At 44.9% G+C, this 12,490-nt stretch overlaps 1 protein-coding gene across 4 annotated transcripts in view; it reads right to left on the bottom strand.

Moving 5' to 3' along the window:
- Nucleotides 1-12,490, bottom strand: part of Acsl6 (acyl-CoA synthetase long chain family member 6) — a 56,943-nt gene that overhangs the window by 1,307 nt on the left and 43,146 nt on the right. For all 4 annotated transcript variants that reach the window (XM_021175982.2, XM_021175981.2, XM_029483861.1 and 1 more), the window contains exons 18-20: nt 9,542-9,685; nt 8,101-8,202; nt 7,125-7,196 (exon numbers count right to left, since the gene is read on the bottom strand). In XM_021175982.2, coding sequence (XP_021031641.1) covers nt 7,125-7,196; nt 8,101-8,202; nt 9,542-9,685 — 318 coding nt within the window. The remainder of the gene's footprint in view (nt 1-7,124; nt 7,197-8,100; nt 8,203-9,541; nt 9,686-12,490) is intronic.

Raw genomic sequence — 12,490 nt, 5'->3', positions numbered from 1 at the left:
GAGTGGGGAAGGGTTACACAGGCACAGTCATCAAGAACAAAACCAGGATTGAAGAATCAGGATGTACAAAGGGACAACTAATGGCTTCTCATTGGTACATACCGAAGTCAAGTGTGGTAGGGATGAGGTTGAAGGCATAGACAGGCCAGTGTGGAGAAGGTGGAATTTTATTCCAAGTGCGAGAGGAAAGGGCTGGAGATTTCTAAATAAAGCAGACACGTACGTGCTATAGAAAGAAATCTTCGGGAGAAACTGGAAGATGGCTTTGGGAGAGTTAAGAACAGAAGCATATGTCCCGTTCATCGGAGACAAGCCAGTACTCATAGAGCGGAAGCAGGCACAGAGATAGGTGAGCAGGTCAGAATGAATCGGAGGCACAGTGACAGATGTAATGTGGAGGGAGGCTGCTGTGAGGACTCCAGTGCCTGCTTTAGATGGTTGCCCAGGGATGATGTCATTTTTACAAAGAATGCAAAGGGAAATGAGGGGGGAGCATAATGAATTAAATCAATATTCTACTGTAGACATTTTTTTTTGATCTCATGTAGCTCAGACAGGCCTTACTCACCATAGAGCTGTGCATGACCTAAAACGTAGGAGCTCCCTTCCTCTCTCCTCCGTGCTGGGATGACAGGCACACATCACCATACCTGGTTTGTGCAGCAGGAGGAGGGAGGATAGAACCCAGGGTTCCGTGTATCCCAGGCAAGTACTCTACCAACTGAGCTACATCCCTAGCCTGAGCCATGAGCTTTTGTGGAGTCCTTTAGAGAGGGGCATGGCGGAAGCTGATCTAGCATTCTCATTGCTGCCTTCTGTGTGGCAGAGCCCAGGCTCCTCAGACAAAGTCTTTTTTCGAGGTGGGATGTGTACAAGAAATGATGGAGGGATGGTCTAGGAGTGTCTCATAGGACTTCTGTCCTGTGCGGTTCCAAAAGGAAGACTTCCAGGCAGTTGTCTGAGAACATTACATCTGAGTCAGGGCTGAACACGTTAATGGTGTGATCTTTAAGAAGTTGTGTCCTAACTAGGGCCAAATCAAGTGATTTCTGCAGAGGTAATGCACTTATTAAAGAGTTCTAACACGTATTTTAAAAATCACATCAAAATGTGTGTGTTAAAATACACAGAGAGCCAGGTATAGTTTAGGGTAATTAACGTTCCCTGAGCACCTACAGAGTGTTGGGTACGATGTTTCACATCAGGGATACAAGGAACAACAAGTAGCGCTTACTCACATGGAACCTACAATCCAATGAGAGATGCTAGTATTTGGCAGACCTGTGCAGGGATGAGCGCCGGGGGAGGACTACAGCTGCTCCCCTGATCTCCGTGCCCCGCTGCCCCCGTGCTAACAGGAACCTGACTTAGTTGGGCCCAGAATTCATACCATGACTGTCCTGTTCTCTGATTTCTCAGCTCTGCTTTGCAGCTAGAGGCCAGCCATGAGATCCATATCTGGTTACTGGTAGAGAAGAAAAATTCTTCCCTAATTAAAAAAGTTCAAGCACAGCTACTTCTATTTCCTCTCCCCTTTCTTCCTTGAATGTGAGCAGTGTTGAGAGTTACTGCAGCCACCTCACCACCATGGGTTGAAAAGCCAACACACTAAGGGTTGAGAGAAGTGGAGAGACAGGAAAAGTCCGTGTCTTTGAGGACCTGTACCTACCTGGGATCATCCATCTTTCCACTTATGCAAAGAAGGAAAACCCAATAGACTGGGAGTGGGGTTTTTCTGTGTGAGTTGGCATTTCTTTCTGATACACCACAGACCCTAGGCTTAGCAGAGTTTGCGCTGTGTTTCCTTATTATGTTTCTCTTCATTGCTGTGACCAAAATACCTGACAGAATCAATTTAAAGGGAGACCAATATCTCCTGGGTCATGGTTTCAGAGGGATTGAGTTCCTCATGGCAGAAAGGCTGACACAATGGCTCCATCAGTGGCAATGGGAGGGAGGGAGGCTGCAACTTGTTCACATGGTGGTGGATGGAAAGCAGAGAGACTAGAACAAGAGGTGTTTGCTCAAAGACTTTAGGGACCTACTTCCTTCAGTCAGGTCTCACTTCTTAAAAGATCGGTGACTTTTTCAAGATAGTGCTACAGGTTGGAAAATGAGTGCTCAAACCATGATCCTGTGAGAGACAAGGTTCTTTAAATAGGTGTACGTGAGCTGAACTGTGAAGCGTAGGCGTAAGTTAGCCAGCTGTAGACAGCCAGGGACAGGGTGGAGTGGCCCTATTGGAAGCGTGTGCTCAGGCAGAGGCAGTGGTGTTCAAATCTCTGCAGCCTGTTACAGATGTGATACACGTGACATAGAAGAGGATGGGTCTGGAAAGAATGGCCATATTGGAAAGAGCAGTATACATTGCTAGCAAGTTTGGACATGACACTTGACATGGAAAATTAAGCCTGAATGGCTCTTTGGAAAGATGACTCTTAAGATGGATCAAGGGGCTAGGAAGATGTCTCTGTTATTAACAGTGCAGCATCCTAGCAGGGGGCTATTTAGAGGTGACAAAGAATTCTTTGCTCAAAAACTCCATTATATCCACTGATTTTTTTTTTTTACATACACAAAAAACCCCCACAAAAACCTTAAGACAAAAAAATTGTCTAATTTTCAGTGTATTAAAAAAGAGGAATCTTATTGTTCATTTATGTCCATGAAACTGGCTTTCCAAATTTATCCATCCGTCCATTTGTCTGTCCATCCATTCATCTATCTATTTATCTATCTATTTTATGTGCATGGGGTGTTTTGCTTGCCTGTATGTCTGTGTGATATGTGCATGCAGTGCCTGTGGAGACCAGAAGAGGGCATCATATTTTTTGAAACTGGAGTTACAGACAGTTGTGAGCCTCCATGCAGGTGCTGGGAATCAAAACCAGGTTCTCTGGAAGAATAACAACTTTTCTTAACCACTAAGCCACCTTTCCAAGCCCATTTGTATGTATGTACGTATGTATGCATGTAGGTATGAATGTATGTATCTATGTACATACATATGGATGAATATATGTATTTTTTGAGACAGGTATCTCTCATTGTGCATCTCTGGTTGACCTGCAACTCACTATGTAGACTCACAGGGAATCTACCTGCCTCTGTCTCCTGAGTGTACTACCATGCCTGGTTCTTTCCAACTTTTAATAAATTTTATAGAAGAAATAGAAAGAGAATGTCTGATATTAGCTTAGGCTTCTATATTGAAACTTGTCCTTGAAATGAGATTTATAGAACTTTCATTTAAAAAAAGATAGCATTTAAACATTGCATTGGAAAGTAAGACCTCCAAAGTCTCCAATTATGTTATTTCACAAGACCATGAACTTTCCAGGGGCTGGAGAGATAGTTTCTTGGTTAAGAGCATTGGCTCCTTTTCCAGAGAACCCGGGTTCCATGACCAGTATCCACTTGGGAGCTCATAACCATCTGCAACTTCATATCCAGAGGATCTGACGCCCTCTGCTGACCTCCAAGGGAACTGCACATACGTGGTACATGGACATATTCAGGCAAAACACCCATACCCATAAAATAAAGAAATGTAAAAACTCAGAAACGTAAAAAGCAACAACAAAAACATACTTTTATATTCTGAAGATTTTCAAAGGTATTAACTCGAGTTTGCTTGTGGATAATAAACAAAATAAATAAATAAATAAATCATTTAAGATGGAAGATGGAAAGAAAGATAAGCATATCCTTGAATTAGGGAAATGATAAAATCATCTCTAAACTGATTCCACAAGTATCCATTTCAATGAGAAGCAACACAGTATGACTAAGGAGAAGGTTACTGGTTAGAAGCTGAAAAAATCTACATGTCAAATTTCATTCTGTATTGTCTATGCAAATTAGTGAGGCATGCAAATATCAAGAACATTATTAATTCACAATTAAATGTGCTCAAGTATATGCTAGTCATCGACTTGTTACTGGGACAGTTTAAGTCTATCCTATTTATTTATTAATCTACTCATTTAGATACGCATCTCTTAAAGATCTCTGTCAATTCCTAATGGCTGACCTATTTCTTAGAATTGCGTGTTTCTGGAATTTATGCCACAGTAAATCCATTTTTTTCTAACTCAAAGTTTAGGACAAGCAACCCAGCTCAGTAACCCTGAACCCCTAAAGTTTATACAGGATAACGTAAACTCTGGATGGTCATTCTTCATGTGTTTAGAGCTAATCCTTCAAGGTTGGACAGGTGGCTCAGCAGGTAAGAGCACTTACTGCTCTTGCAGAGGACAGTGGCTTGGTTCCCAGCACCTCACAACCATCCTGGGGATGTGGGGTCATCTTCTGGCCTCTGAGGGCACCAAACATTCATGTAGTGCACTTAAATACATGCAGGCGAGCCACCTGTAAAAATAGAGCTTATCCTTAATAGCTTCCCCCTCTCCCTTGAGACAAAATCTCACTACATAGCCCAGGGTTGGCCCTGAGTCTCTGCTCCTCCTCCTGTCTTAGCCTCCCCAGAGCGGGGATGGCAAGTGCAGGCCACTATCATTGGTTGATGGTTTTGGGGTTTGTTTGCTTGTTTGTTCGCTTGAGATAAGGTCTTAGAGCCTCAGTTGATCTGGAGCTTGCTTTGTAGTTGGGACAGCTTTGAATTTCTGATCTCTCTACATCTACTTTCCTCGTGCTGGGGTTATATACACTGCCTCCATGCCTAGTGGACGTGGTGCTGGGTGTCAAATCCAGGGCTACATTCTCGGCAATGGCTTGCCAGTTAAACCACTCCCCTAGCCTCTGGCCACTTAATTTTGAAAAGGGAAAAGACCAAGACAAATATGGACTGTGGATCAATTGGGGCAACCTCTGTGAGGGACAGCCTGTGTCCGGAGTGCACCATCCTCTGGACAGGAGTCCTGCCATTTGTCAGCAGAGGCTCCGTGTGTGTGTGTGTGTGTGTGTGTTGGGTGGGGGTGGGGGGTGGAATGGCATAAAGCAGTGAGGACAGAATGACAGAGAAGACCAAGAGGTGACAACTTTGGCAATGACACCGAAGACCTCTGGGATGCCACATGACTTTCCTGCATCTGAGGTTACCATGGTGAGGGCAGATTATTAGAGCAGAAACTACACAGGCACATGGAAACTCAAGGACTCTCCTCATTAGTGTTCTAACCAAAGGCAATGGAGAACACTGAGATTTTAAGGTTCCTAAAATAATCTTAAGGAAATAAATGTCTCACACACACACACACACACACACACACACACACACACACACACACACACACACATTCTCTCCCCTCTCTTCCTCCCTCCCTCCTTCCTCCCCGCCCCCAATTTTATTTTAGTTTTTATCTGTGTCCCGTGTAGGTTATACATCTCAGCACCAACAGATGGCGTACAGAGCTTGGGAATTCACAAGGATGTCACCAGGTGCAGCCCCAGCTGGTCCTTCAAATTGCCCCAGGATACAGGGTCTGGAACCACTCAGGGGTAGCCCCTGAACCACACGACCACATGTGATCCACCCACACAGATCCCCATTAAGGACAGACCACACAATACGTTCTACCACATTTGGAAATTGAAATAACCATAGCTGCAAAAATGGACCTTCTACTCTGAAAAGTACCAATTAGCCACCATGCTTTGGAGTCGAGCTTTAGCCAGCCTGAAACACTTAACTGACAAGCAAAAGTTGGTTTCTCAAATTGGTTAGATTTAAACATCTGTTCCAAGAGAAAAACAATCTTAAATACTTAAAACCTTAGCTGGATATGGTAGTTAGCTCACACCTGTAATCCTAACATTTGGGAGGCTGTGACAGGAGAATTGCAATAAGTTCAAGACCAGCCTGGGCTACATAATAAGTAGCAGGCCAGCCTGTTCTGACCTGAAACCACTATAGCATGAGACCCTGTCCAAAGCCAAGCAACACAACAATAAAAAAGGAAACCTTAGTACATAAACATATTTTGATTCAGATTAAACATAAGAATTTTACACTTAAAACCAACTTTAAAATTAGTTGTAGGCTATCATCAAAACTGCATTTAAAATTTAAAACTTCTTATAAGCCTTGCAGAGCCCTCATACTATATTTTTTGGGCGATTTTGATAGAAAACATGTTTGCTTGTTTGTTTGTTTGTTTGTTTTTGAGACAGGGTCTCTCTACAGAGCCCTTGCTGTTCTAGAACTATGTAGATCAGGATTGCTTTGAATTCAAAGAGTCGCCTCCCACATGCTGGGATTAAAGACATGTGTCACCAAACCCTTTGAAGAAGCAGTTATTGAAAAAACATTTTGTTTAACCCCCTCTTTTTTTCTTTCTCTCTGTGTGTGTGTGTGTAAACAAGCATTCGTGCAGAACACACATGCATGTACAAATACACACATACATGTGTGGAGTTCAGAGGTCAACTTTCAGGAGTTGGTCCTCTTCTCCCATTATATGAGGCACAGGAACTGAACTCAGGTCATCTGGTGTGACAGCAAAGCACCATTACTTGCTGACCTATGTTGCTGTCCCCAGAGAACAATTATGGATGCTGATTTTATAAAAAGACAATTATCTCAAAATCCAAAGGATAAATTTTTTATTAGCGTGTTACTATTTTCTGCTTGGAACCTTCTTCTCTTTGGCTTTTACTTAAGAGTACAGATGCTAGCAGGGAGGTGGACTGAGCATGCTCAGTCCTGAGCCCAGCTACAGAAAGTCTCAGAGGAACTGAGTGTCCTTTGTTTGCAGGGGCTTTGTTTCTTTCTCCTTTGCAGAAAGGCCACTGGGCTGATAGTGTCCTCTTAGCAAGTAAGCTTGCCTGCAGCTGCTAAGACAGCAGTGCCCATAAAAGTAAAAATAAGGTAGGGTGCTTGGGAGCCTGACCGGACCCACGTGATCTCCCGGGGACAGCGAGGCTTCTATTTCAGCCTTATGATCGCCTGCGGTTGTAAGGGCAACAAGCAACAGCCTTACTTGTCCAGCGACCTCATTTAGCTCAGGAGCGGGAGGTGTCAGTTGGCTCACAACAGCCCTTCAGGGGGTCTTTGTGTGTGTAGCCTTCTGGTTGGCCACATACCAGGCAGGGAAAGAGGCCAGGTTAGGGTCACCATGCTTCTTTGTAATGTGGGGAGGGGGTGGGGAAGAAAGGTCAGTTACCTGTTCAAAAGAATGCAGTCCACTTTCTTTCCCCAACATCACCATGTCATCCAGAATGGCTTTCTTCAATTCCTGAATTGAACCATGTAAGTGAAACAATAACACATTTCAAAACAGGGATGGGGTGGGGGCGGTGCAGATAGAGGGAACAAAGTTTTGAATTAAGGTCAACCAGTGAGAGAGACACATGCTCTCTCTCGGTCTCTTCCCTATCGAGGGTAACCTGGTGCCATGCCAATCTATACCTCTCTCCGGGAGAGAAAGGGAGGCAAATGGCCCAAGAGGTCACTGTGGGTGGGTTAGGGCATGCTTTGTTTAAAGTGGTCTGTTGGGCAGCGTGGAAGTGCTGCCACCCTTATGCAAGCTTGGGCCTCAGGGCGGGGAGAGTAGAACCAGAGATGCCAGCCTGCATCTGCTGTTGAAACACAGAAGAGCAACCCTCCCTCGATGTCAAGACAATTCCATGATGGAGCCGTGGGTGCTTTAAGCGGAAAGAGCTGTGTACTGTTTCCGTCTTATCTATACCTATTAACCTAGTACACATGAGATCCACCTTTCCTTGGCAAGGGCACGGCCAGTGGGGCAGAGAGCCTGTGTTCACATCTGACTCTGCCGTGAACCAGCTGTGTGGTCTGGGACAAATCACCTCCTCTTAGACAGCTCCCTTTCAAGTTATGGGGCAGTGGGGTTAGATAAACTTTGTGTGATGATGGCTCCTGGTCCCAAGAACCCAATGGTTTACTCTGGTTTTTGTTTGTTTGTTTGTTTGTTTGTTTGTTTTTAAAAAAAAGAAAGCAGGGAGGTCTTCAATAACCACAAAAGGGCAAATCTCTGCTTTGGGGTTCCTACAATGTGTAAAGTAATACCAGACACATCTTATGCATTTAGATTTCATGGTCATCAGCTTTTCTGTCCTCTTGTTATGTGACATATAAAATGCTCAGCAGCCTGTCGGGAGGCACCTTGGGGTACAGACCTTTTTCGTGCAGAGTTCCTGATAGGTCCCTTCGATTCCTTTCTTCTGAGCCCAGGAAGGCATGACTTCAGGGTCAGGCACGACAATGCCAACCAAAAAGGCCTACAAAGCCCACCAGAAAAGCACAGTCATGATAAAGGCTTTTAGAGCTCTCATTTGTGGTCCAGCAGTAAAAATAATCTCTCGGCATTCTCAGACTCCACCCTTTCCTAAAAATAAGTCTACAGTTATGAAACATTTGTTCAGAGGTTACAAAACACTCCCATTAATGTGCTACATGCTCCTGACTGATCATGTCTGACACGGGCCTGATCGGTGGTTAAGTATTTGATTAGCTTGCCTGAGGCACTGAGTTCGAGCTCCAGTTCCAAAACCCAAAAATTAAATACACTCCTACACACACACACACACACACACACACACACACACACACACACTTCTGCTATACCCCCAGATTTTCATGTCAACCTCAGATCTGCACATCTTGGAGGGTGCTAATCTAACTAACTGGGTGCTAATCTAATCTAACTAATCTAACTGGTTGATCCCGGTTCTGTGAGCCCAAACATTTCCCAGAACTTCCAAACTACTTCCAATTTATTCATGAAGAACTGTTTTAAACTTTTGGGTTATTTTCTTTAAAAGTGATTTAAAGTTTAATTATATAAACAAATGCACAGGATAGAATAGAGTCAGTAGTTCTGATACCATAGGATATCTTTTTGTTTTTTCTGACAGTGACCTAAATGATATTGACAGCAAATGTTTTAATACTGATAAGCAATATTATCATCAGTAACATTCCTTGCATTACTATATTAATTTAACTGATTTGCATATTAAAATCGAAACAACAGTGCTTAGAGGGTGGGGTATCTCAGTGGTCTCAGTGGGAGAGTGCATGCATAGCAAGCAGTAAGGCTCTGAGTTCAACCCACAGTAACACACACACACACACACACACACACACACAATCAGGAAAGCAAAAATACTGAATTTTTACTTAATATCTTTTTTCCAAGAAACCCCTCCTTGGAAGTTAGTGGCATACAACTAAAAGTTAGTGGAAATGACTATTTCTATGTCTTCAAGGAACTCGCTTGTCCTAACTGCAATGAACCAAATCCTAAGTAATTAAGATTTCTTCTGTGCTTTTGCTTTGAGGCCACGGCTGCCCTCAAACTCAGGATCCTTTTGCCTCTGCATGCATCACCCTGCCTGGTTTTATGTGTGCTGGGCACCCAGGACTTCCTGTTTGCCAGGCAAATGCTCTGCTCGGTGAGTTAGATTTCCAAGCCCCATAATTTCTCACTTAGAAAGGATTTTTTCCTCTTGACTAGAAATGTATGGGTGAGTCCTGGTGGTTGACTAGAAATCAAAACGCAATCTGGAGGTTCTGGAGGGCCGGTATGCGCAGGAGCACTGGAGCAGCGGTGCTCACCTTTAAGCTGTCCCCGTGGACGTAGATTTGTGCCACAGGCTCACTCCGGATGTAGATGTTCTCGATCTTCTCTGGCGCAACATATTCCCCCTGAGCAAGTTTAAATATGTGCTTTTTCCGATCAATGATTTTGAGCGTTCCCTCCTGTGGAGTGGAACAGACAGCTTCCTAAGACAGCGCTCCCACTTCCAAGCTGGAGCCGCCCCTCCTCTGTGCAGACTAACCCTGCACACCCCAGCACCCCAGAGATGTTCTGCTCTTTGTCTATAGAGATGTTGCATGGGGCTTGATGGAGCCATCGCCCACCACAGGTAAGTGACATGCCAGTTCTCCACCATCCCTTCTTCTGTATGGGCCTTACCAGGCCTTCCTACTTCCCCAGCCACCCTCACCCTCACCCCGCCCCCCGTCCCCCACCCCCAGCAGGCACTCAGTGCCTCTGCTCAGATCCATGTCCATCCCACCAAGGCTCCTCTTGCCCAGGCCCATGCTCCAGCTGTATCTTTTCCTCACCAACATCTCCAGATCTACTCTCTTTGACCTCACTAGAGTCCTTTGAGCAGCTACGGCCTCAGACCCAGAGTGCCCTTGCTGTCTCCTGGTTGAAAGCAGGGTCCTCAGAGAGCTGGTGCTTCCACCTAGCCATTAGATCATCTCCCCAGCACCCACTGGCAGGGAGGGCAGGGAATGGGTGCCGGTGCCAGTGGCCTCCAGGACTTTATTCACCTCACTGACCCTGGGACCTTTTTGAGTTTCTGGGGTGATGAAGTGACACATAAGCCATGAATGTAGTACTTTCATTATCTCTGGGAACAGTATACCAGGGATAGACATTTGTGTGTGCTTACGTTGCTGGCTAGATCTCTTCATGGGCACCCAGACTTCATCGTGGTCAGTGACTCCTATCAGGCTGTGAAAATCTGTCCACCCAGGATATGGCTTCCTCTCTCTCTCTCTCTCTCTCTCTCTCTCTCTCTCTCTTTTTTCAGGCCCATCAATCCTCACTTGTAGACTCTCTCACCCTCACCTCTTTTTCCTCCCCCCATGCGAAACCTACATTCTGAGCAGACAGACCCTCCATGCCCACATCAACTGTTTGTTCCTCCAGGGCCAGACCAATCTCTCCAGGAAAGGAAAAGAAAGCAGGTCTGTTTCTCTCAGCACTAGGGCTGGATCCCCGATGCTTCCCCTACACTAGCTTCTTTGGTCTTCATAGCCACAGCTGGCTGTTGTCACCTCTGCTCCTCTAGAAAGCAAATGAGGGTCCCTTAACTGATTCTCATTAGTCAGGAATTAGTTAACTCCTTCAGCAGCCACAGGACTAGAAAACAGAGGATGCAGGGTTGAGACCCAGGGCTTTCTGGATTAGAGGGCTTCTTTTTTATCTATTACTATGAAATAATAAAAATTTAAAGCACAAATCTTCCTTAAACATAATCATTGAAGCCTTGCACATGGTCTTCTAGAAAATGGGACAAAAAATAGGACATTGCCCATCTGCTCATTCAAATAAGCTGATGCCAAGACCAGAGTCATCTTAGAGTAAAAATTACAGACTGATCTTGTTTGTGGATAAAAACAAAAAGGCACAAACACATGGTTAGGCGAACAGTATGCAAGAAAGTCACATTGGAGCCACGATGAACTGAAACCACGAATGCACCATTAGCCTGACGGGAGAGACACAGAAAGAATAAACACTCATTTCATATGGAAGGAAAATGTTAATGAAGATTAAGCCCTTATTTAGGAATGATGATAACTTTCAATTCTGACTCCATGGCTGCTGGCTGCTGTTTGAGCACTCCAACTGCTTCTCGGGAGTCTAGTCACTCACTTCCTGCCGTGCCCTGAAATGGTGGCGGCTTCATTCAGGCTCAGTGCCTCAGATTTGAGTGTTTATTGTTCTGAGACATGTATAGTATTTCTTTATGAAGACACATATAGTAGCTTCTTTATGAAAAAAAAATAGGAGCCAGGCGTTATGGCACACGTCTATAATCCCAACAGTTGGGAGGTTGAGTCAGGAGGATGGCAGCACATTTGAGCTCAGCCAGGGCTATACACAGGGCTAAACAGAAAGACCTCTCAAGAGCCCTATCCTCCTCCTCCTCCTCTTCATCATCATCATCATCATCACCACCACCACCACCACTACCAATACATAAAAGCAAAAAATGATAAAATTGATTGCAGAGCCTCGAGTCTCAATTGTCCTTGGCTTATGGGACAACCTTCCCTCCAAGGGTGTCCATGTCCCACAGGCCTCTCCAGCCCTTCTCCTACACATCTGTGGGCCTTCCATTGGAGCTGACTGTCTACTGATCCTGGCCTGACTGTCTCTTCCAGTCTCTCTTACCCTCTTGGCCTAAGAGAGAGACCCAGTGAGTGCCTGCTCTCTACTTCTTCCCTCAACCCTACTCACGCCAGAAATCAACACATAAAAATGCACATCTTCCCTGAGCAGAGTTCCTGTCCCAGGGAATACACAGGACTTGTCCTTCTCTGCTACACATATGAAGATTTCTTAAAGGTAAGCACACAGGCCCAAGCACAGGCAAATTGGCTCATCTGGCCCCAGAGCCAGGGAGGGCTCACATTTCTCATGCACCTGACAAACTCAACACCCAGATTCCAACCAAACAGTAAGGACCTTTCAGACACACAGAGAGGCCCTCTGGCTGAGTGACACCAGGCAAGGGCTGGGGTGTTGGCAATAGTGTTTTCCACTTCACAGGATTTACATCAGTGTCTAATGCCTGCCAGGCACTGTGCTAAGTGCTTTGTAGCCATGATCTCAGTTGTTCCTTGTGGCAACATCCAAGGCAGCATCCTATTGCTTTGTAGAGGCAAATAACATTATTATCCTCATTTTTAAAATAAGGAAATGTGGACAAGAAAGAGTTTAGTGAGTGAAGGCACTGGTTAAGGCTTGTGACTTGAATTTGA

This window comes from Mus caroli, chromosome 11, assembly GCF_900094665.2.
Source record: "Mus caroli chromosome 11, CAROLI_EIJ_v1.1, whole genome shotgun sequence".
NCBI classification, from domain to species: Eukaryota; Metazoa; Chordata; class Mammalia; order Rodentia; family Muridae; genus Mus; species Mus caroli.
This window is presented reverse-complemented; position numbering and strand designations above follow the sequence as displayed.